This window comes from Mustelus asterias, chromosome 6 (assembly GCF_964213995.1).
Source record: "Mustelus asterias chromosome 6, sMusAst1.hap1.1, whole genome shotgun sequence".
NCBI lineage: Eukaryota > Metazoa > Chordata > Chondrichthyes > Carcharhiniformes > Triakidae > Mustelus > Mustelus asterias.
The window spans coordinates 26167499-26192868 of NC_135806.1; the positions used below are offsets into that span (position 1 = coordinate 26167499).

The 25370-nt window shown below is 42.5% G+C and overlaps 2 protein-coding genes across 2 annotated transcripts in view; one reads left to right on the forward strand and one right to left on the reverse strand.

The window, feature by feature from the left end:
- Positions 1 to 12638, forward strand: part of ak3 (adenylate kinase 3) — a 36421-nt gene extending 23783 nt beyond the window's left edge. Inside the window, exons 4-5 of the mRNA XM_078214141.1 lie at positions 4634 to 4752; positions 9184 to 12638. Of these exons, the coding sequence (XP_078070267.1) occupies positions 4634 to 4752; positions 9184 to 9283 (219 nt within the window). The 3' untranslated portion in view covers positions 9284 to 12638. The remainder of the gene's footprint in view (positions 1 to 4633; positions 4753 to 9183) is intronic.
- Positions 12639 to 16561: 3923 nt separating this feature from the next.
- LOC144494792 (hsp90 co-chaperone Cdc37-like 1) overlaps positions 16562 to 25370 on the reverse strand; it is a 36147-nt gene continuing 27338 nt past the window's right edge. The window contains exons 6-8 of the mRNA XM_078214140.1: positions 25177 to 25359; positions 24410 to 24481; positions 16562 to 18483 (exon numbers count right to left, since the gene is read on the reverse strand). Coding sequence (XP_078070266.1) covers positions 18376 to 18483; positions 24410 to 24481; positions 25177 to 25359 — 363 coding nt within the window. The 3' untranslated portion in view covers positions 16562 to 18375. The remainder of the gene's footprint in view (positions 18484 to 24409; positions 24482 to 25176; positions 25360 to 25370) is intronic.

The following is a 25370-nucleotide window of genomic DNA, read 5'->3' on the forward strand; positions in this document are numbered from 1 at the left end:
GAGGGCTAACTTCAGTGGGTTGAAAAGGAATCTGGCCAAGGTGGATTGGAGGGGGAAAGGAAGGGAAAGCCAAAACAAGAGCCCACTGGATGACTAAAAAGTGTAAAGATTCAAATAAGACAGGAAAAGGAGGCCAATGGCAAAGATTCATTAGCGGAGAACTAAGCGAAATATAGGAAGTACGTAACAGGTCCAAAAAAAGAGGGACAAAGAAAGAATACATCGACTGCTAACATGGAAGGGCGCCCAAAAATCTTATAAAAACGTTTGTAAATAGAAGACTGGAACTGATTAGGAATTAAAATGGAAATCATCTTGTGAAGGCAGGGGTCATAGCTGAGGTACTAGCTGTATCCCCATCTCCACTGAAGACAGATGCAATGTAACAAAGAAGCAATATTTAATTGGATAAAAATTAAGCAACTAAAAGTCATCTGGTTCAGATGCCATGCATGGCAGGTTATTTTGGAAAGTATGGGCAGAGGTTAGACGCTCCAGCCACAATCTTCCAATTCTCCTTTAAGATGAGTATTGTGTCAGAAATGCAAATATAACATCCCTGTTTAAAATTGGGAAAGAGGGATAAAACCAGGAATTATACTTCAGTCAGTCAAACATCCATCATGGAAAAACTTCTAGATACGACAGTCCAGGAATTGGCATTTTGAAAAAAGGGTATAGTAAATGAAGGACAACTGCCATATGCTAAAGTCTCGAAGTTTGCATGTCACACTAAATTCTGAAATGTAGAAGAACATGAGGGGTAGTAAGAGGGACATAGACAGACTAGTCATGTGGCACAGTGGGTAGCATCCCTACCCCTGAGCCAGAAGTCCATGTTTGGGTCTTACTCCAGGACTTGATGCCATGGAAGGCATAACGAGCCAAACAGGTTGATTATCAGCCTGCAAATCTTTGCAACATGCCTCTGGCAGGTGGTAAGAGCAAGCAAGTCTCCTAGTTAGCCTGAATCTGTAGAAGGCAATGACAAACTACTGTAGTACTTGTCGAGCATAACTATGGTCCAAATGTAGAAGTTCATGATAGGTAAGGACATGGTACCTGAAGAGAGAGAGCAATAAAATGCATATAGATGTGGTAATGGAAGCTAACAGACATTTTAAAAGTGGTGCATTTTGGTCGGAACAGTGAATGGGGGCAATATTAACAAAATGGTTCAATTTTAAGTGGGGTGCAGCAACAGAGACCTAGAGTAGAACATAAGAACTAGGAGCAGGAGTAGGCCATTTGGCCTCTCAAGCCTGCTCCACCTTTCAATAAGATCATGACTGATATTCTTGTGGACTCAGCTCCACATACCTTCCCGCTCACCATAACCCTTAATTCCTTTATTGTTCAAAAATCTCTCTATCGTTGCCTTAAAAACATTCAATGAGGTAGGCTCAACTGCTCCGGGCAGGGAATTCCACAAATTCACAACCTTTTGGGTGAAGAAGTTCTTCCTCAACTCACTCCTAAATCTGCTCCCTCTTATTTTGAGCTATGCCCCCTAGTTCTAGTTTCACCCGCCAGTGGAAACATCCTCCCTGTTTCTATCTTATCTATTCCCTTCATTATCTTATATGTTTCTATAAGATCCCCTCTCATTCTTCTGAATTCCAATGAGTATAGCCCCAGTCTACTTAGTCCCTCCTCATAAGCCAACCCTCTCAACTCCGAAATCAACCTAGTGAATCTCCTCTGCACCCCCTTCAGTGCCAGTATATCCTTTCTCAAGCAAGGAAACCAAAGCTATACCCAGTACTCCAGGTGTGGCCTCACCAGCACCTTATACAGCTGCAACATAACCTCCCTGTTTTTTAAACTCCATCCCTCTAGCAATGAAGGACAAAATTTAATTTGCCTTAATTACCTGCTACAGCTGCAAACCAACGTTTTGCAATTCATGCCCAAGGACACCCGGGTCCCTTTGCACAGCAGCATGCTGCAATTTTTTACCATTTAAATAATAATCCATTTTGCTGTTATTCCTACCAAAATGGATGACTTCACATTTACCAACATTGTACTCCATCTGCCAGACCCTTGCCCACTTAAACTATCTATATCCCTTTGCAGACTTTCAGTGTCCTCTGCACACTTTGCTCTACCGCTCATCTTAGTGTCATCTACGAACTTTGACACACTACACTTGGTCCCCAACTCCAAATCATCTATGTAAATTGGAAACAATTGCAGTCCCAACACTGATCCCTGAGGCACACCACTAGTCACCGATCACCAACCAGATAAACACCCATTTACTCCTATTCTTTGCTTTCTGTTCGTTAACCAATCCTCTATCCATGCTAATACATTACCCATAATGCCGTGCAACTTTATCTTATGCCTTTGGTGCGGCACCTTGTCGAATGCCTTCTGGAAACCCAGATACGCCACATGCACCTGTTCCCCATTGTCCATCGTGCTCCTAATGTCTTCAAAGAATTCCAGTAAATTAGTTAAACACGACCTGTCTTTCATGAACCCATGCTGCGTCTTCCCAATGGGACAATTTCTATCCAGATGTCTTCCTTGATGATAGATTCAAGCATTTTCCCCACTACAGAAGTTAAACTATAGTTACCCACTTTTGTCTACCTCCTTTATTAAACAACGACGTCACATTTGCTGTTTTCGAATCTGCCGGAACCACCCCAGAGTCCAGCGAATTTTGGTAAATTACCACTAGTGCATTTGCTATTTCCCATCTTTTAGTACCCTGGGTTGCATTCCATCAGGGCCAGAAGACTTGTCTATCTTTAGCCCCATTAGCTTGCTCAACACTACTTTTAGTGATAATGATGCATGTGGGTGAAGCTTTGACGGTGATAGAAAATGTTCAAAGGGCTGTTAGAAAAGCAAATGTGATCCTTGACTTTATTAATAGAGGAAGAAAGCAAGGAAGTTATACTGAATCTTTATAAAACACAGATTAGGCCTCAGATGGAATATTGTGTTAATTCTGGGCATCACACTTCAGGAAGAATTTAAAGGCCTTGAAGAGGGTGCAAAGATTTACTAAAAAGGCACCAGGGATGTGGGATTCAGTTGTGGGGAAACTGGGGCTCCTTGGATCAGATAAGGTTATGGAGAAATTTGAGGGATGTGTTCAAAATCATGAATAATTTTGACAGAATAAGTAATGAATGAATGTTCCCAGTGGCGCAATGGTCAGTCACAGAGAATATAGATTTAAGGTGATAGGCAAGAGAACCAGAGGTGACATAAGGAAATGCCTTTACACAACAGTTTGTAGATCTGGAATGCACTGCCTGGATGGATGGTGGAGACAGATTCAATAATAACTTGCAAAAGAGAATTGAATAAATACTTGAAGGGATAAATATTACAAAGGATTAGAGTTAATTCAATAGTTCCAGCAAAGAATCAGCATAGGCACAATGCTCTGATTAGCTGCCTTCTGTGCAGTTTCATTCCAGGGAATCCTTCACGAGTTAACACTATTTATTTTGTTATGATCTCCATACAAACCTATAACTTATAAAAAGAGGTTCAAACTTCCAGTTAGTAGCTGGAAGAATGATGCAATAAGTTTTCATGTTTTAAACTTTTGCTGCAGCAAATGACTTAAAATCTATTTTCTTTTTGTAGGCAACTTGTACTTTAAATCCTGTATATTTATTACCCATTGCACTCTCCACGGAATCACAGTCCTTTTACAAACAGTGCACAGTTACTCCCAGCCTCCATTGGGTTTCCATGTCTCCATTTCACCAAGTAGTGACTTCGAATGACCATCTGCATGCAAGCACTTCCCTTGGTTTTTGGAGATCAGCCACTCGCAATAAAGCCTGTTGATGATTTCCAGCCACCCTTCCCGCCACCGCCCCCCCGCCCCCCAACCTCGTAGAACAAATATAGAATCTGCAGGATGCATTTCTTGGTCTAGAGACAGCCTCGGCCTCACATTGACGATGGTAGGTCACGAAGCCATGCAGCCTCTTCTGTCTGCTGACCATGTAGAACTGCCACCTGTCTGGGACATTCACTAGTTTGTAGGGAAGCCTGTAATCTTATCTCAAAAATGACCTATCCTCTTTCCACATGTCAACATAAAACACAATCTTCCATTTCAGGTAGAAATGCTAATTAGCTATCCTTGACCTCTCTTTCTATGAGAGCTATCCTCTCTTTCATCTTCAAACTAAATGACAGTTTACAGCCTTCAACACATTTTTGGGACTTCAGAAAACTCAACTGCTGCCATTGTGTCCAAGAATAAGTACCTTGCACCTTAACCTCAGTAAAACAATCTAAGCCTATTCAATCCTAAACAATCTAAGCCTATTCAATCCTTAATAATCTGCCCTGGCCACACAACCCCCTTCATTTACCCTAAATTTAAAACTATAGTCCCAAAATAATATAATCGTATAAACACAATTGTAACAATTTTTAAAGCCACTGATTTCAGAAATTACTGTTTTTTGAGAAAGCTTGCCACACCCACACTTACCTGGCAACACTTGTGATATGGCAGGTAGTGTGCCAACAGGGTCATTCCAAGAGGGCAATGTGAACTTTTTTGGAGGGCGGGGGTTGTGCTGAAATATGAACAACTTTTCTTCACTTTTTTAATGCTCTGAATTATGAATCCTTTACAAAATAGGGGATTGACGATGTCACTGGGGAACTTTTGATTCAGCGTAATGATGACAAGCCGGAAACTGTGACTTTAAGACTCCAGGCGTATGAAGAACAAACGCGGCCAGTTTTGGAATACTATCAGTAAGTGGTTAAAGCAGCTTTTAAATTATGGTTCGTGAAAAGCTCAACCTCCTGGAATTATGCCTTTTGGGTGTTCATGAAACATTAGTGTCTATTCAAAAATCTGGTCCAGCTCTCCTGTTTGAAAGGAAGTAGTTGATAAGCAGCATGCATGTAGAACAAGTCAGTGTCATATATTCAGGTAGCAATCCCATACTAAGTTTATTGGAAAGGTTCATTTTTATTCAAATTAGTGTAATGCGAGATTGATTTATATGTAAATTGTATATGTAAATTGGGCAGGCTTTCAATGGAAAAGAGAAGGATGAGAGATTGTCGAATCATTTACAAAACAGGCACTGTCCATGCCACAGAGTAATCCAGTCAGTCTCATTCTCTTCTTTGATCCTCCTAGCGTTATTCCCTTCATATGCCCATCCAATTGAAATCATTGTTGCCACCCCCACTACCCTCATGTTTCTGCCACACTGCCCCCGTGGGCTAATAAGTTCCAAGTCATTACCACTTGCTGCTTAAGTTTTTCCTCGCATTTTTCCAAAATCTTAAATCTGTGCCCCTTAATCATTGTACAGTAGATAATGGGAAGAGATTTTCCTTTTCTACCTTTTTCTAAGACTGTCTTAATTTTGTACTACCTCTGTCAAATTTTCCCTCATCTCCTTGACTCCAACGAAACAAAGCCAGTCTTTTCAACCTAACCACGTAATGTACCTGGAATCATTCTGGTAAATCTCCTCCGCACTCTAAGGGTCCTTGCATTTTTCCTAAAGTGGTGATCAGAACTGGACGCTGTACTCTAGTTGGGGCCTAACCGGAGCTTCATATGGCTTCACTTCCTTGTTTTTGTACTCAATATCTCTCTTTATGAAGCCCAAGATCCCAAATACTTTGCTAACCATTGTCTCATCAGGTGAGTTAGGAGCAGCGCTCCAAAAGCTAGTGGATTTTGCTACCAAATAAACCTGTTGGACTTCAACCTGGTGTTGTGAGACTTCTTGCTGTGTTTACCCCAGTCCAACGCCGGTATCTCCACATCATACTTCCCACTGCCATGGCAAAGTAGCCAGCATAATTAAGTACCATACGTACCCCGGACGTACTCTCTTCCACCACCTTCCATTGGGAAAAAGATACAAAAGTCTGAGATCATGTGCCGACCAACTCAAGAACAGCTTTTTCCCTGCTGTCATCAGACTTTTGAATGGACCTACCTTATATTAAGTTGATCTTTCTCTACACCCTAGATATGACTGTAACACTACATTCTCATAGAAATCATAGAAACCCTACAGTGCAGAAGGAGGCCATTCGGCCCATCGAGTCTGCACCGACCACAATCCCACCCAGGCCCTATCCCCACATATTTACCCGCTAATCCCTCTAACCTACGCATCACAGGACTCTAAGGGGCAATTTTTAACCTGGCCAATCAACCTAACCCGCACATCTTTGGACTGTGGGAGGAAACCGGAGCACCCGGAGGAAACCCACGCAGACACGAGGAGAATGTGCAAACTCCACACAGACAGTGACCCGAGCCGGGAATCGAACCCGGGACCCTGGAGCTGTGAAGCAGCAGTGCTAACCACTGTGCTACCGTGCCGCCCTCTCTCCTTTCCTTCTCTATGAATGGTATGCTTTGTTTGTATAGCGTGCAAGAAACAATACTTTTCACTGTCTACTAATACATGTGACAATAATAAATCAAATATATTGCTTCTCCCTATTCCTTCTGCCAAAATGCATCACCTCATATTTCTCTGTATTAAGTTCCATCTGCCTCTTGTCTGCCTTGTCAGGCAACTTGTATCATCCTCACTGTTTGCCACTCCTCCAAGTTTGGTATTATCATCAAAATTTGAAATTTTACTCCATATTCCAAGATCCAATCTTTATGTGTAGCAAAGAAAACGGTCTAACAATGTCTATTGGGGAAATCACCTATCACCCTCCAGTCTGAAAAAGAACCATCTATGACTCACTGCTTTCTGTCCATAAGCCAGTTTTTTAATTCATTGGCCTTCTGAGTATCAGCCTTGTAAGTATTACCTCGTGAAAAGACAATGTCCAGAGTATTCCCTTCCGCAACCTCCTCTGTTTTTCATTCAAAAATTTCAATTAGATGAGTCAAACAGAGTTTGCATTTTACAAATCCATGCTACCTCTCATTAATTAACTCCAAAGTCTCAAAGTGCCTATTGATTCTGTTCTCCCCGGATTAAGAATTCCAAAACTCTACCCACCACTGATATACTAACTAGCCTGTAGTTGCCTGGACTGTCCTTGCATCCTCCTGAGTAAAGGTGTTGCACTTGCCACTCTCCAATCCTCTGGCACCTTCCCCACATCTAGAGAAGATTCTGCTACCTCGACCTCTACTTCCAGCAACAACCTGGGACGCAAGCAAGCTTTTTGGACCAGGTGACTTATATCTGCTAAGCATAGCTGGTTTTTCTAGTGTTCTTTCACATTATCCATGGTCTCTGCTTCTATCAATATTTACAGAAAAGTGCTGGAAAATCTCAGCAGGTCTGACAGCACCTGTGGAAAGAGAGAGTAAAGCCAGCATTTCGAGTCTAGATGACCGTTTGTCAGAGCTGAGAAGAGAGTCAGCAGAGATTTATACTATGAGGGTAGGGAGGGGTGGTGGAATTGGACAAAGGGAATTTAAATGAGCATGCAGAAGGCTGAGGAGGTGTTGAAAGTGTCCATTAACTGACCATAATGCGTTAATGGCAAAACAAAGGTACATCTTGGTAAAGGACTGCCTGAGGAGTGTGGCCTGAATAAGGGGGTGTGAGGGTGGGGGAGAAAGTCCCCCATCCCCCTTTCTTCAGGCCAACTACCACATTCCTCGGGCAGTCCTTTACCCATTCCCTTTGTCCAATTCCACCACCCCCTCCCTACCCCTCTTGGTATAAATCTCTGCTCTCTTTCCTCTCAGCTCTGATGAAGGATCATCTAGACTCGAAACGTTGGCTCTATTCTCTCTCCACAGATGCTGTCAGACCTGCTGAGATTCTCCAGCATTTTTCTGTTTTTGTTTCAGATTCCAGCATCCACAGTATTTTGCATTTATCTATCAATATTTCATCATTCTTTTTAGTAAGCACCAATGCAAAGAAGCCTTGTCCTGCACCTCTAAGCATACACCACTCTCTTAGGTCCCTAATAGGACTCCATCCACTTCTTACTTTTACTCCATCACCATTTAGACACTGATAGCAGATTTTTGGGTTCCCTTTTCTGTTGACTGCCAGTCCATTCTCATACTGTTTTTGCCAGTCTTATTTTCCTCTTCATTTCCCCCTCTCAACCTGACCTGGGTTTTACTTGAACTCACCTGAATTGCATCATACATTTTTTGCTTCATCATTAAGTCCATCTACCTTATCATCCAAGGAGCCCGGTTTTTAGCTCCTATAACTTTTGTTAGACTTGAAACATCTCTTACATAAAGATCACTCTTTGGTCTGCTTCACTTTTTCCTTGTTAGTTTCTGGTCCTATTTTATCCTGGCTAGATCCCTTCTCACCACAATGAAATTGAATTGATATAGGTGATACCAGGCTGATTCCTGGGATGGCAGGTCTGTTGTCTGAGGAGAGACTAAATTGATTAGGATTATATTCGTTGGAGTTTAGAAGAGAGAGGGGACCTCATAGAAGCTAATAAAATTCTAACAGGATTAGACAGGGTGGATTTAGAAAGAATGTCCACTATGGTGGGGAAGTCCAGAACGAGGAGTCATAGTTTAAAGATATAGGATAAACCTTTTAGGACTGAGGTGAGGAGAAATTTCATCACCCAGAGAATGGTGAATGTGTGGAATAGAAAGTAGTTGAGGCTAAGATTTCAAGAAGAAATTAGATATAGCCCTTGGGGCTAAAGGGATATGGGGGAAGGCAGGATCACGATAGATTTTTTTAAAAACTTGCATTTATCTAGCACTTTTCAAAGTCTCAAAAATGTTTTGCAGCCAATTAAGTACTTTTGAAATGTAATCAGTTGGAGGAAATGTGGCTGCCAATTTGAGCACTGCAAATTCCCATGAACAATGTGATAAAGACCAGATAATTGGTTCTAATTGTTGATTGAGGGATAATTCCCCTACTCCTCTTCAACATGGCACCAAGAGATCTTTTACTGTCACTTGAGCAGGCCAATGGGGCATTGGTTTAACATCTCATCCAAAAGGTGGCACCTCTAACAATACACCCCCTCAGTATGGTACTGGGGTGCCAGCCTTACTTTTTGTGCTCAAGCCCTGGAGTGCGAATTGACTCCTGAAACAGGAGTGCCACCAACTGAGTATGATCGATTTTGGTCTTTTTCTTTGTCAAGTTGTACGTTCCTCTGACATTGGAGTGTCTTGTAGAGAGTCTATTTTCTTTTATTTTGAATGAAAGATATTTTTTGTGCTTTTTATAGAAATAAAGGCATTTTGGAAGTCTTCTCGGGAACAGAAACCAACAAGATTTGGCCTGAGCTGCGTGCTTTCCTGAGCAAAAAGCTACCACCACTCTCTTAAATCAGAGTTCAGCAGTGAGAAGCTTTCCGTCAAATAGCATCTTGACTGATCATATGGCAAACATTAGAGAGGCAAAATGGTCTTTTGATTCAAGTCTTAAAAAAAATTGTATTAATTTTTAGGAGCATTTCTCAGGAGTGCACTTTTTAAAAAAAAGTTGTTCATGACTGAAGAGTAAACTAGCAAAACTACCTTAATCTTAAGAATTGTGATAACTTTGTTTACATAGCTGATTATCTGTTGTAGTAATTTCATATGATCAATACTTGACAGAATCCCTACAGTGCAGAGGGAGGCCATTCAGCTCATTGAGACTGCAATGACAACAATCCCACCCAGGCCCTGCCCCATAACCCCAAATATTTACCCTACTATTCTCCCTGCCACTAAGGGCAATTTAACATGGCCAATCCACCTAACCTGCACATATTTGGAGTGTGGGAGGAAACTGGAGCACCTGGAGGAAACCCTCGCAGACACAGGGAGAACCTGCAAACTCCACATGGTCACCCAAGGCTGGAATTGAACCTGGGTCCCTGCGCTGTGGGGCAGCAGTGCTAACCACAGTGCCATCGTGCACATAACTAAGATGCAAATGGAAGGATGTGTTAATGTTTAACTGCAAAATGTCTGATTTTTGGCATTTTTCCAAACGAAAGGGAAAAACATTGTCTATATGTGCTGTTACTGGCAGACTGCAAGTCAGCGGTTGATCGAAACATGACAACGGAGTTGTACCCTGCAAAAATTGATCAATCCATCCGTTGTTCCTGACTTGGTAGGTGTGAATTTATAAACTAAACTGTGGCACAGATCTCGGTGTTTTCGGAAGCAGCACCAACCGCGTCCAGTTCCACAGCTCCCTTTGAGTGATGGGGCTGTAATGAGACACTTCTTGCCATTGACTATACCAGGACTGCCAAAGGGAAGAGAACCAGCTGTGGCTCTTGCATTAAAGCAATAATGTGAAAATTCTGGTCCACAATTATTTCAATGAATGAAACATTTAAACAAAATGATACTGCCTAGACCTTCTCAAGCTTGACATAAGATATTAAATAACTAAATGCTGCCTGTATTCAGAGGGTCAAACAGCCTCGGTGGAAAGAGAAGGGAAGTTAATATCACAGATTGATACCCTTTTGTCAAAATTGGAAACAATTAGAGAACTAACTGGTTCAAGCAAGTAGAGAGGGTAGGGTGGGGAGCGGAGGAAAAGAGTGAAAGAGAAAGTCTGTGATAGATTGGAAGGCAGTAGTGATTAAATGATAAAAGATGATGGTGCAAGATACATATTGGAACAATTAAGAAAAAAAAAATGGATCTAGTGGAGCTAAAAATGACAAAACTAGCACCATTACCAGCCGCTATCTGAATAAATAACAATGGTGGATATGATTGTGCGTAAAGTCTGTAATAGAAAGATAAGGTGTTGTTCCTTAAGCTTGTGTTGAGCTAGATTGTTCCAATGTAGGAAGCCAAGGTCAGAGAGGGAATGTAACAGAGAATTAAAATGACAGGCACTGGAACGCGGGGTTGTGATTATGAACTAAATAGAGGTCTTTAGCAATGAGCTCACCCAATCTGCTGTTGGTTTCCACTGCAGAAAGGACTATAATGTGAGCAGCAAATTCAATAAATAAAATAGAAAAAAGTGCAAGTAAATCACTTTGACCCGGAGGAGTGTTTGAGGCCTTGGACAGCAAGACGGAGGAAGGGTAAATATGACATCTTATGGCACTTACCTGTAAACAGGAAGGTGGTGTGTTTTAGGCAGGGGGAAATGTTAGCTGTTACTAACTTGCTGAGCATTTTCCATCTTAATTTCAGATTTCTGGTATGTGCAGTATTTTGCTTTAGTTCAGCATGGTTCTATATCAAACACACAAGGTGGAAAGAACCTGTTGCTTTGCAATTAAATTGAGGAAGTAGCTTTATAACATGTAAATTTTCAGCTAAAAACACACAATACAAAGGGAACTGGTAGTATAGAGGAAAAAAGTTCAGAATTTTTTTAATTAAAAAAAAAAAATGTTTTGGATAAAGTAGCTAATTTTGTTAATAATACAATGTTTAATGGGAAGAATGTGAGATCTATCATATTGTTACACCTAAGATCAACTTCTTGCAGCCAGTTTACGCACTTGCAGCATTTCAGTCGAGGTTATAAGCAACCAACCTGAATTGTCAGTTTGTACCCAAGCAAGGAGTAATCTGGATATTTCCTGCCTCTCACTGCTGCAGGCGTCTGAAAGCAATGAACACAATGGTCATGAGGCATTTTGTTTGAAGCATCAACGTAAGGTCACATCTTGGCCTGAGAGTTGTTGGTTTATTTTATGACTCTGATCCTTTCTCTTGCTGTATTCTGGACCTCTGCTACTGTAAGCAAGCACAGTGATATTTGCAGGTGCCTGCTTCTTGAATGGATATTCCAGTAACAAACATAAATAACAACCACTTGACTATGCATTCAGAGATGCACGTTTCAGAGCAGGCTGTGGAACATTGATAGATATTTTTGGAAAATATGAAAGGATGCTGCAGGTGATTTATGGTTTCACATTTTAACTTAGAGAAGCATTTGAGTTTTTGACCTGTGTTTCCCTCTTGCAAAAAATGAACACATTTTATAGTAGCAATTCTGCCATTTTAAGCAAGCTATTAGTAGGCTTACTGTTGAGTTCCAGAAATAGACTAACAAGAGTAGGGCATTCAGTCCTTTGGACCTGGTCCACTTTTCAGTTGGATGATTGATCTGTAATTTAAATTTATTGATTCGTCCTGTGTCCCTTGCCATCTGCGCTCAACAAAAATCTTATCAGTTTTGGTCTTGCATTTTAATTGGTCTAGCATTGAGTTCCAAATTTCTTGGTGCAAGAGTATTTCTTGATTTAATTTCTAAATGGATTAACTCTCATTTAAAGATTAGGGCCCCTTATTCTGAATTCCCCGAGCAGAAGAAATAGTTTTGCTGCGTTCATCAAGCTTATCAAAACTTTTTTTTTAAACTGTGTACCCTCTGCCCAGATATTCACCTGTTCTGCAGTGGTAAAACATTACTCAGTCAACCACTGCAATTTTCCACCTTCATTGGCAGTTCAGTTGATTTTATTTTGCAAGAGAGCAAAGCATAGATCAAAAACTGAAGGAAGCATAATTTTTTAAAAACATTTACTAAAACTGGAAGAAATTTTGGTCCTTAATGGTTGGATATGGTAACATTTGTTTTATCTTAAAATGAACAAATCTGTCGAACTATTATCTCGTTTACTCTGTCAAGCTGCAACTGAATGTATTATGTTCAATGAGCAAATTAATAAAATGCAAAAAGCCATAGAGACTGGAGAAATTTATTTTGGTTTGTTTTTTGTACATGTTTTACATCCAGCCACAGTGGGAATTTAAGTGTATACAAAGCAATAGTTTTGGGCTATTAGTTTGTAGATAATTTAGTATCAGGACAGAGAGATAAGGCTGCCTAATCAAATCGAGATTAAATTCTACACAGACTCCGACAGGTGTTGATGTACCTTTTTGAGGATTGGAAGACAAGCTGAATATTATTTTAGGATTGCAGGAATATAATTTGAGTTCTAGATGTTTAATTATAAACAGTAGTTATTGGAAGGTTAATAGTAGGAAGCAAGTATAGTTCCAAACAAGTGTTTAATCCTCCCTGTGAAATTAATTCTGGTCAAATGAGATGAGGCAAACAGAAATATAAAATATTAGAAATAATACAGGAGGCATTTTTAAAAAGCATAATTAGATAAATTTAAAAATGTGGTGAGCAGCTTGAGGCTTTAAATGTAGGGAAATGTTAACTGAATTTTACTAAACATTTTACTCAGCTGTCTAACTTAAGTTTAGCAATTCAATTTTGTAATTCCTATCCTGTTATACTATTGCAAAATCTGATTGAATTATTTTTTTTAAAACTCTAGATTAGATGGATTCGCCATAGTAAAATTGTTTATGATTTACACATGACTTGGAGTTGGGGGACCAAGTGTAGTGTGTCAAAATTCGCAGATGACACCAAGATAGGTGGAAGAGCAAAGTCTGCAAAGGGATATAGATAATCTAAGTGGGTGAGGGTCTGGCAGATGGAGTGCAATGTTGGTAAATGTGAGGTCATCCATTCTGGTAGGAATAACAGCAAAATGGACTATTATTTAAATGATAAAAAATTGCAGCATGCTGCTGTGCAGAGGGACCTGGGTGTCCTTGTGCAGGAATCTCTGAGTTGGTTTGTAAGTGCAGCAGGTAATTAAAAGGCAAATGGAATTTTGTCCTTCATTGCTAGAGGGATGGAGTTTAAAAACAGCAAGATTATGTTGCAGTTGTATAAGGTGCTGGTGAGGCCACACCTGGAGTACTGTTTTGGTCTCCTTGAGAAAGGATATGCTGGCACTGGAGGGGGGGAGGCAAAGGAGATTCACTAGGTTAATTCCGGAGTTGAGAGGATTGGCTTATGAGGAGAGACTGAGTAGACTGGGGCTATACTCATTGGAATTCAGAAGAATGAGGGGAGATCTTATAGAAACATATAAGATTATGAAGGGAATAGATAAGATAGATGCAGGGAAGTTGTTGCCACTGGCAGGTGAAACTGGAACTAGGGGGCATGGCCTCAAAATAAGGGGAAGCAGATTTAGGACTGAATTGAAGAGGAACTTCTTCACACAAAGGGTTGGGAATCTGTGGAATTCCCTGCCCAGTGAAGCAGTTGAGGCTACCTCATTGAATGTTTTTAAGGCAAGGATAGATACATTTTTGAACAGTAAAGGAATTAAGGGTTATGGTGAACGGGTGAGTAAGTGGAGCTGAGTCCACAAAGATCAGTCATGATCTTATTGAATGGCGGAGCAGGCTCAAAGAGCCAGATGGCCTACTCCTGCTCCTAGTTATAATATAGTAAATATGTGGGGCGACAGGGAGAGGGCCTGGGCCAGAGTTGGTGCAGAATTGATGGGCCAAATAGCCTCGTCTGTACTGTCGGGATTCTATAATGTCGGTATCATTGGAAATTTACTGTTGCTTGTTTCCCTAAAGACAGTAAGCTTCCTCTATGAACCACAAGTCCATTCGGTGACAGTATTTCCATTATCGGGTAGGAAGTTCCAGGAATTTGACCTGGTGACAATGAAAAAGTGATATGTCCAAGTCAGGACAATGTGTGACTTGGCAATTGTGTTTCAATGCACCAGCTATTTTTATGCTTCTAGGTGCTTAAGATTGCTTGTTTGGGAGATGCTGTGCTGACAAAAAGTCACTACATTGCATCGTGTAAGTCATAAAAATTGCAGTTATGGTGTCCAATGGTGGAGGGAGTAGATGTTTAAGCCAGTGAATGAGTCAAAACCTGTATCTGCTGGTTTTCCATTTGTTCCCCTTCCTCTTTGTACAGTGCTGCTTTGTGTTGACATTGATGCTCTTCTTTGGCCTTGAAACTGCACTTCTGTGCTTCAGCCAATAAATCACTTCTAATTGGAACAAATGCAACTTCTGCTGGAAAGTTCATTGTTCCCTTTAAGCCCAACTCTCTGAATCCACTGTCAATCTCCATCAGCAATTCAACAAATACACAGCATTTCCAATCGCTCCAAGCTTAAACCAATTGGTTGGCTGCTCCAATTGTGTTTCTGATGCCTACTTCATCCCATCAGTTTCTTGTCTTGTGTGATCTTGGGATGGAAACCATCTGGTCCTGGAGACTTGTTCAGATTAATAGCAAAATGGAGAAAAATAACTAAGCTCCTGCCTTTAATTTTCATTTTAGCACTGGTATTCTGTGAAAAGGACAGCAAGAAACTTATTTTATGAGCATACCAATCCAGTAGATCCACATCTAATCTCAATTTTTTTTGTATCTTTATTTCTCATTGGATTAACACTGCTTGGCACTTTATAAGACACTTTGTCTTACCATATGGTTGTATGAGTGGAGCTTATGTTCTTTTGGGGTATGTATTTATCTTGCACTAAATATTTGAATACTGTCAATTATTTTTCCAGTTTCAGTAACTGTCAGTTGTTTAATATCTATCACGCCAATGTGTTCATCTATGGCCCCATTTTGGAAAGATGAGTGGCTCGGAGCAGAGGTATCTTTGGCATACTTTCTAATGAGTTACAGTCATAGGTTCAAGCCCTATTTAACAGACTTGATCTCCCAATCTGGCTCTCACTTCACCACATGCTGTAGTAGCAGAGGTGCAATTTTGGAATTAGAGCAAAAAAGAAACCCACCCAGTGCTCCATTGCAATAGTAACATTATACAACAATTAAGAGTTGATTTAATGAATGATTTCCTTTTGGTGGCTCTTTTTGATGTACTTGAGCACAGTACAATCATGATCATGTACATCTTTTCAGGTTGAACTGTAATTTGGGTACCCCTGCTTAAAATTGAGGCAAAAAAGGTCAAAAGTAATAAATTGGGTCTGTGTGCACACTATCTTGTAACTTGCTCTGCACCACCCCGCCCGCCCCGTGAAAGCACAAGTTGTTACACAAAACGGATTAAACTTCTGCCAAAACAGTAAAATGCGGCAATTTTATTACAATAATTGTAATCTTCAAAGCAAACTTGACATTCAACTAGAGACTTAATTTTTGAACTTTTGCTCGTTTTAATTCAGACTCGTTTATAAGCAAGTCAAGATTTTTGACTGTGCAAAAATGCAATTTGAAACCAACCCAAAGAGTATTCCTTATATTATGCATACACCCTCAATGTTTGTGTTGATTACAAACCATTCTGAATTAATTTCCAACATATACTGATGAGTAAACAAAGTAAATATACTGTATTATACTGTTTTTATCGGAAAAGATTTTCTAGTTATCAGACCAAGTTCACCTACCCAAAGCTTTTCTAATGCAGCTGACAAGTTTCAAAATCGAATACCACAATGGGGTGAAGGGACCAACTAACACTATTTTTGTTATTTTAAATACCAATTGTAAACCCAAGTTTTTATTTAAAAGCACAAGTAAATTGGTACAAAAACAAAATGGCTGCTCAGCACTCAGAAGTGCACATTTTACTTGTATAGATTTGTGTGCAAGTGAGTTGGCAGAAATGACTTGCCCACAAGCAGGTATGTTAATAAATGCTGATTAAATTAACTAATACAAGATTGAGAAAGCAACAAAATAGTAAAGGATTAGACTGGATTACATTCTGATGTGAGGTCATCAACATGAAACATTAGCTCCATCACCCTCAACAGATGCTGGTTGACCTGAATATTTCTAATTATCTCAAATTTGCCACATCTGCACAAATAAATCAATGGCTGGTAGTTTACAATAAGGCTGTCTTTCAAACTGTACCTTACACCCACTCTGGCATCACACTCTTACTCTTCATCAGAGTACATTTAATTGGAAACTATATTGTACTGTACCAACCTTGGCACTCTGAAATAAAGTTGAATCTGTCCAAACATTCTGCAGAGCATCTTTTCACATTTACTCAGAGTACACCAAGTCATTTCCTGTCCCCCCCACCAAATGAAGGGCAATTTGCAAAGCAGTCTCCTAACGTGTCAATTAGAATCATAGAATCCCTAGAGTGTAGGAGGCCATTTGGCCCATGAAGCCTGCACCGACACCAATCCCACCCAGGGCCTATCCCTGTGACCCCACATATTTATCCTGCTCATCCCCTGACATGAAGGGTCAATTTAGCATGACCAAACAACCTAACCCACGCATCTTTCGAGTGTGGGAGGAAACCAGAGCACCCGGAGGAAACCCACGCAGACACAGGGAGAATGTGCAAACTGCACACAAATTCCTGCACTTGTAACTCAACAGCACAGAACTTCATGAACAAAACATGAAAGAATACAAATACCATTTTGATTGAAAGCGTCACTATTTTGCAGGTTAATTGGAAATCCAAATCAGTAAATTCTGACCCCTCAACAACGCACAATGGTTACTCAAATTTGTCAGTGCTACTGTTATTGAGATTCACTTGGTGAGGAAGATGGGCAGCTGGTTTCACAGCAGTGTCAATGAGAAAGTGTGCAAGCATACTGATAGGGCAGGCTGGGTGAATTGCTCTGCGTAAATCCTCTATTGCATCATCTACATACCACAACCATCTGTCTCAGGACTTGCTTTACTGCAAGTTGTTCTTTTTTTAAAAATATACACCACACATGTTCTTTCCCCTCCCCCACTGAGTGGTATACTTTTCCAGCGTGCAGAGGTAAATTCTCTCTGGCTGTCATACTCAAAATAACTCGATCTCCATTCATTCTTGGAGGAAGGCTGAAATGATGTGCCTGTAAAGAGGAACACTGTTGTTTTGAAATCAATGTCACCCATCTGGTCAACTTTTTACATTTAGTCAAAAGCCGAGTCTCAAACAACATTTCTTAAAGAAATAGATGCAAAGCCTAATGTAAACATTTTTTTAAACCAAAAGGAGATAAGGGAACTTGGGCAACTGAATTTGCCTTAAGTGGAGACAACACTTCTCCCCCTTTGAATATTGAGGTGTTTTCCACCAATATTGGTGAAATGCCAGTATGAGGGAGGAAATGTGTTTCATGCTCAATTTTATTGCTAACATTATCAAAAGGAGAAAAGTAGGCCATGTTGTCAAAAGTCAAAGGCACCAGCACACATCCCCCCCTTCTCTATATTTTATGCATGAGAAACTTAATTTGTAGCTAAGTAAATATTTCTGACAGGGCAGGAACTTTGTCACCCAGGAGATACCTATACAAGTCCTAATTACCACCGTAGTGGAGGAGGATAAATTCTGCACATCAGCATAATACACTGTGCAATCTAACAGATCCTCAGCAAAATTAAACTAGAAGATTGTGGCCAATGCAAGACAGGGAAGGTGGGGAAAAATGGTGACCTGCAAACCTACTTTCAAAACAGCCAGCATTTGGATGCATCCAAATCATACTGCCAACGTATAAACTAAATAAATTGTCAAATAAAGTGCAGCATTCAAACAGGCAAGTTAACAGTTACATACTAAAACAGCAGGCTTGCTCTTCAAATGTAGGGACATTTTCTTATGCAAATAGCTAATGATGTCACTGCCAAACATTTAAGATAGGTCCATTTTAGGTTCTTCGTTTCTTTCTTCTTTGGCTTCTTTAGTATTGTAGATCCTTAAGCCTGCATCTATACAGCGCTGCAAGTAGTGTTCAGCAACCTGTGGTGGACAGAAATGCAGTGAAACTCACCGACAATGAAAGTTTACTGTTGCCATTATAGCGAGGGTAAAGAACCAGAAAATGGCACAAAAACCTGGACTGAATGATCACTATATGGAATGAAACTAACAAAAAGCAGGAATTTTACTCACTTCCAACTAATTTTCTTTCAAATCAAGTCCCACAAATATATTGACTTCCAAGTGAACAGATGAGACACAAAATAGGCTGCCAGTTAATTACTGTCCTTTTGACATTATTGCAGTTAAACCCCCCCCCCACAGTAGACTTGATTCAAAAGTAGCACCCTCACCTGAAGACTATAGCTTCGGCATGTGAGAACGCAAATGTAGGCGGACATTAATTGTGATGTGTTGTCTAAGATCCCATGAACTGGAACTTCAACCCAAACAGCTACCCGCCTGTGCAACCCAAACCCTTACCTGCATGCAGCATGGAGGCACAGTGGTTAGCACTGATGCCTCAGTGTCAGGGACCTGGGCTCGATTCTCAGCTTGGGTCACTGTCTGTGTGGGGTTTGCACATTCTCCTCATGCCTGCATGGGTTTCCTCCCACAGTCCAAAGCATGGGCAGGTTAGGTGCATTGACCATGCTAAATTCTCCCTCAGTGTACCTGAATCGATGCCGGAGTGTGGTGACTGGGGGATTTTCACAATAACTTCATAGCAGTATTGATGCAAGCCTACTTGTGACAATAATAAATACATTTTAAACAAACCCCTACCTGCCCGTTCAACCCAAACCCCGACCTGCCCGTTCAACCCAAACCCCGACCTGCCCGTTCAACCCAAACCCCGACCTGCCCGTTCAACCCAAACCCCGACCTGCCCGTTCAGCCCAAACCCCGACCTGCCCGTTCAGCCCAAACCCCGACCTGCCCGTTCAGCCCAAACCCCTACCTGCCCGTTCAGCCCAAACCCCTACCTGCCCGTTCAACCCAAACCCCTACCTGCCCGTTCAACCCAAACCCCTACCTGCCCGTTCAACCCAAACCCCTACCTGCCCGTTCAACCCAAACCCCTACCTGCCCGTTCAACCCAAACCCCTACCTGCCCGTTCAACCCAAACCCCTACCTGCCCGTTCAACCCAAACCCCTACCTGCCCGTTCAACCCAAACCCCTACCTGCCCGTTCAACCCAAACCCCTACCTGCCCGTTCAACCCAAACCCCTACCTGCCCGTTCAACCCAAACCCCTACCTGCCCGTTCAACCCAAACCCCTACCTGCCCGTTCAACCCAAACCCCTACCTGCCCGTTCAACCCAAACCCCTACCTGCCCGTTCAACCCAAACCCCTACCTGCCCGTTCAACCCAAACCCCTACCTGCCCGTTCAACCCAAACCCCTACCTGCCCGTTCAACCCAAACCCCTACCTGCCCGTTCAACCCAAACCCCTACCTGCCCGTTCAACCCAAACCCCTACCTGCCCGTTCAACCCAAACCCCTACCTGCCCGTTCAACCCAAACCCCTACCTGCCCGTTCAACCCAAACCCCTACCTGCCCGTTCAACCCAAACCCCTACCTGCCCGTTCAACCCAAACCCCTACCTGCCCGTTCAACCCAAACCCCTACCTGCCCGTTCAACCCAAACCCCTACCTGCCCGTTCAACCCAAACCCCTACCTGCCCGTTCAACCCAAACCCCTACCTGCCCGTTCAACCCAAACCCCTACCTGCCCGTTCAACCCAAACCCCTACCTGCCCGTTCAACCCAAACCCCTACCTGCCCGTTCAACCCAAACCCCTACCTGCCCGTTCAACCCAAACCCCTACCTGCCCGTTCAACCCAAACCCCTACCTGCCCGTTCAACCCAAACCCCTACCTGCCCGTTCAACCCAAACCCCTACCTGCCCGTTCAACCCAAACCCCTACCTGCCCGTTCAACCCAAACCCCTACCTGCCCGTTCAACCCAAACCCCTACCTGCCCGTTCAACCCAAACCCCTACCTGCCCGTTCAACCCAAACCCCTACCTGCCCGTTCAACCCAAACCCCTACCTGCCCGTTCAACCCAAACCCCTACCTGCCCGTTCAACCCAAACCCCTACCTGCCCGTTCAACCCAAACCCCTACCTGCCCGTTCAACCCAAACCCCTACCTGCCCGTTCAACCCAAACCCCTACCTGCCCGTTCAACCCAAACCCCTACCTGCCCATTCAACCCAAACTCCTACCTGCCCGTTCAACCCAAACTCCTACCTGCCCGTTCAGTGTGGTTATGAAACAATTCCATGGGATTTTCTCCAGAGCAGGGGATTCCAGCAGTTTCCTAACCACTGTCTATCCTTCAATCAACACAAGTTCCAGAACAAAAGACACTGCTGTTAGTGCAATTTGAAACAAATGAAGCTGCCAATGTTTGCAAATCAACAGTGTCTACACTTCAAAAAGGTGATTTATTAATTTCAAAATCCTTTGGCACATTCTAAAGGTATTAAAGGCACTGTATAAATTAAGTTCTCCTTTCTCTCTCCTGTCCACCATACCCCACAATGGGAGCATAAGTGAAGCAACTTAACTCTTTGATATCCTCTCCCTTATGGAAAGGAAGCTGAGAAACAAGGTACTGAACAGAACTGAGGTGTTCCTCCTTTATTCTGCATCCTCCATCAGGCAACTCAAGATGAGGTCTGACACCCATTATGTACACCGGCTGCCCTCCAACCTCTCCAGCTTTGTCGAGGACATCCTGAAACCCATTGTACAAAGAACCCCCGGCTTTTGTCGCGACACTACGGACTTCCTACAGAAACTCAGCACACATGGAGCAGTTGAACCAGTAGCACTCCTCGTCACAATGGATGTCTCGGCACTCTACACCAGCATCCCCCACGACGATGGCATTGCTGCAACTGCCTCAGTACTCAATGCCGACAACTGCCAATCTCCAGATGCAATTTTACAACTCATCCGCTTCGTCCTGGACCACAATGGCTTCACCTTCAACAACCAGTTCTTCATCCAGACACACAGAACAGCCATGGGGACCAAATTCGCACCTCAATATGCCAACATCTTCATGCATAGGTTCGAACAAGACCTCTTCACCACACAGGACCTTCAACCGATGCTATACACTAGAAACATCGATGACAAATTCTTCCTTTGGACTCATGGTGAACAATCACTGAAACAACTATATGATGACATCAACAAGTTCCATCCCACCATCAGACTCACCATGGACTACTCTCCGGAATCGGTTGCATTCTTGGACAAACGCATCTCCACCAAGGACGGTCACCTCAGCACTTCATGGAATCGCAAGCCCACAGATAACCTCACGATGCTCCACTTCTCCAGCTTCCACCCCAAACACATTAAAGACGCCATCCCCTACGGACAAGCCCACCGTACATACAGGATCTGCTCAGGTGAGCAGGATCGCAACAGACACCTCCAGACGCTGAAAGATGTCCTCGTAAGAACAGGATATGGCGCTCGACTCATTGATCGACAGTTCCGATGTGCCACAGTGAAAAACCGCATCAACCTCCTCAGAAGACAAACACGGGACAGGGCGGACAGAGTACCCTTCGTCGTCCAGTACTTCCCCGGAGCGGAGAAGCTACAACATCTTCTCCAGAGCCTTCAACATGTCATTGATGAAGACGAACATCTCGCCAAGGCCATCCCCACACCCCCACTTCTTGCCTTCAAACAACCGCACAACCTCAAACAGACCATTGTCCACAGCAAACTACCCAGCCTTCAGGAGAACAGGGACCATGACACCACACAACCCGGCCACAGCAACCTCTGCAAGACGTGCCATCAACACGGATGCCATCATCTCACGTGAGAACACCAGCCACCAGGTACACGGTACATACACTTGCAACTCGGCCAACGTTGTCTACCTGATACGCTGCAGGAAAGGATGTCCCGAGGCATGGTACATTGGGGAGACCATGCAGACACTATGACAACGGATGAATGAACACCGTTCGACAATCACCAGGCAAGAGTGTTCTCTTCCTGTTGGGGAACACTTCAGCGGTCACGGACATTTGGCCTCTGATCTTCGGGTAAGCATTCTCCAAGGCGGCCTTCACGACACACGACAATGCAGAGTCGCTGAGCAGAGACTGATAGCCAAGTTCCACACACATGAGGACGGCCTCAACCGGGATCTTGGGTTCATGTCACACTATCTGTAACCCCCACGACTTGCCTGGGCTTGCAAAATCTCACTAACTGTCCTGGCTGGAGACAATACACATCTCTTTAACCTGTGCTTAACTCTCTCCACTCAATGGCTGTACCTTTAAGACTTGATTACCTGTAAAGACTCGCATTCCAACCATTATTTTGTAAATTGAGTTTGTGTCTTTATATGCCCTGTTTGTGAACAGAGCTCCCACTTACCTGATGAAGGAGCAGCGCTCCGAAAGCTAGTGACTTGTGCTACCAAATAAACCTGTTGGACTTTAACCTGCTGTTGTGAGACTTCTTACTGTGTTTACCCATTATGTACACCAGAGTCCAGTTACTTCACGACATATAGTGCCAGCACACGAGACTGCTTTGAATTAAAGGTTCTTAAAACTAGACTCTAATATAAATCTAATAAAAACACGTGTAAGTACTGCAAATTTCCCTGCTCAGTATAGCATAGCCAATATCAGCTCATCCCCAAGATGGAGGCAAAATGAACTCATATCCCAGCAGATGATGTTGTATTATCTCTTTCTAGACTAATACAAACAAAGCTGAAGGGCCTGTGTAGAGATTTTAATGGAGACTTCTTGTTGCTGCTTACAGTGCTGACTAACTAAGATGGCTGCTACATGTGAAATTTCTTCACTTCCTATGGTGACATAACTACTATAAAATATATGTTCATGAGTGTACTTTACATGTTAGTAAGCACAGCATCACAACAGATGATGCACCAAAGGCCGATACTCAGGTCCGCTTGTGTCCAAATACCCTGCTTTTCTGCTAACAGGGAGTCTCTATAAACTCCACTAACAAACAATATAGCAAATATTTTAACACAGTGCTTCCATTAGTGACGTCTCATTCTTATTACACCACTATTATGTTTATACATATTTGGAACAGATGAGAATTTCCAAAACAAAATATTAAAAGAGATGCTGTACTATCAATAGCCAGGAATAGGCAACAAAAAGGTGACCGACCAGAAACACTGTTTCTCTTTTGACAGATGCTGCCTGACCCGAGCTTTCCAGCATTTTCTGTTTTATTATAAATCAAAGGAGATTGTTAGTTAAGGGTATTCCCAACTTGCACAGTGATCCAGGGCTGAACTGTTTCACACTGCAGCCTAATGCTTCAGGGCTGTGTTTGGAATTATTTTATGTCATGTAAAGGAAAACTACTTAATTATGCTTGGGCACAACAGATAAAAATGGAATTGCCACTGTGGAACGATAGGGAAGGAAAGGAACCTCCCTTGTGACCAAAAGCCACAGCAGACAAACGGGGCCAGCTCCACTCCTAACCTATGGGAAATACTACAGCCTTTATTAAGATGATGGAAAGCAAGCAGGAGTGGTTAGCACTGCTGCCTCTCAGCGCCAGGGACCTGGGTTCATTTCCAGCCTCGGGTCACTGTCTGTGTGGAGTTTGCACGTTCTCCCTGGGTCTGCGTGGATTTTCTCTGGGTCCCTGCCACAGTCCAAAGATGTGCGGGTTAGGTGGATTGGCTGAGCTAAATTGCCCCTTAGTGTAAGGGGATTAGCAGGGTAAAATACATGGGATCATGAGGATAGGACCTTGGTGGGATTGTTGTTGAAGCAGACTTGATGGGCCGAATGGCCTCCTTCTGCACTGTACGGATTCCATGAGACAAAATCAGAAATAAAATAGGACCTTTTATAAATTCTGAAAAGGATATCTATTCTTGAAAAGAATAGACATCCTTAAAAACGTACCTGAGGGTTCATGTTGCTAAGCATGTTCTGGAGGACGTGGACATCTTTCAACTGGAAACACCGTTTCAGTTCCTATAAGGCAGATACAAATCAAAGTGACTACAAGGCTGATAACCACAATCCCAGTTTCCAACAGTTTGGGACAGTGGGATGGAGGCTGTAGGTAGGTGAGGCTGTTAGGATCACAGAATTTTTTCCTGGGTCTGTTAAGTTTTCCTGTCCAGACAATATGGCCTCATGAAGTGCAGTACAAGCAATGGACTTGAAGGAAATATCTGAGCATCAAAGAAACAGCCTTGGCACTGTGCACCAAAACAATGTCAAGTGAAGGTGGTCAGTAACAACAGAGGTAACTCGATTAAATATATTAACTTCCTTCACCAGGAAGAATTGCTTTCTAAGTAGAAAAAAAAGATAATGGATGAAGCCACATGGCTGGTACAAGAAAAATGGAATCATCAGCCAAGACACGACAAAACTATAAGGGAGTAAGGAAGGCACGATGGTAAAAAAACACAGACAAACCATAGAAGGAGGCAGAGGCCTGAGAAGAAACTAAATGAAAAAGTTGGATGACAGGAGTGTTTCAGTAAAATGATGCAAATGGCCTGGAATACTCACTTTGAATGCTGCAACCCTGAACATTAGGTTTATTGAAGCAAAACATCACTCGCAGAAGCAAACCACACATAGCTCACAAACATTACATTTTTAACCTGCATCCTGGGTAGAAGAAAATTAGCATACTTTTCCCCCAAGTTGCTTACCTGGGGTAAAGATTCAAACACTTCCATAGGAGGCAAACGATGAACATCCAAATGATTTAGGTGCTGAGCCACATTATGTATCGTTACTGTTTCTGTAGTTTTGGCTTCTGCAAATTCTCGGACCCGTTGGATAAACTCTGCTAGTTCGGTGTTAAATGCTTCCATGTAACCTTCTTCAGCTACCTTTGTGGGGA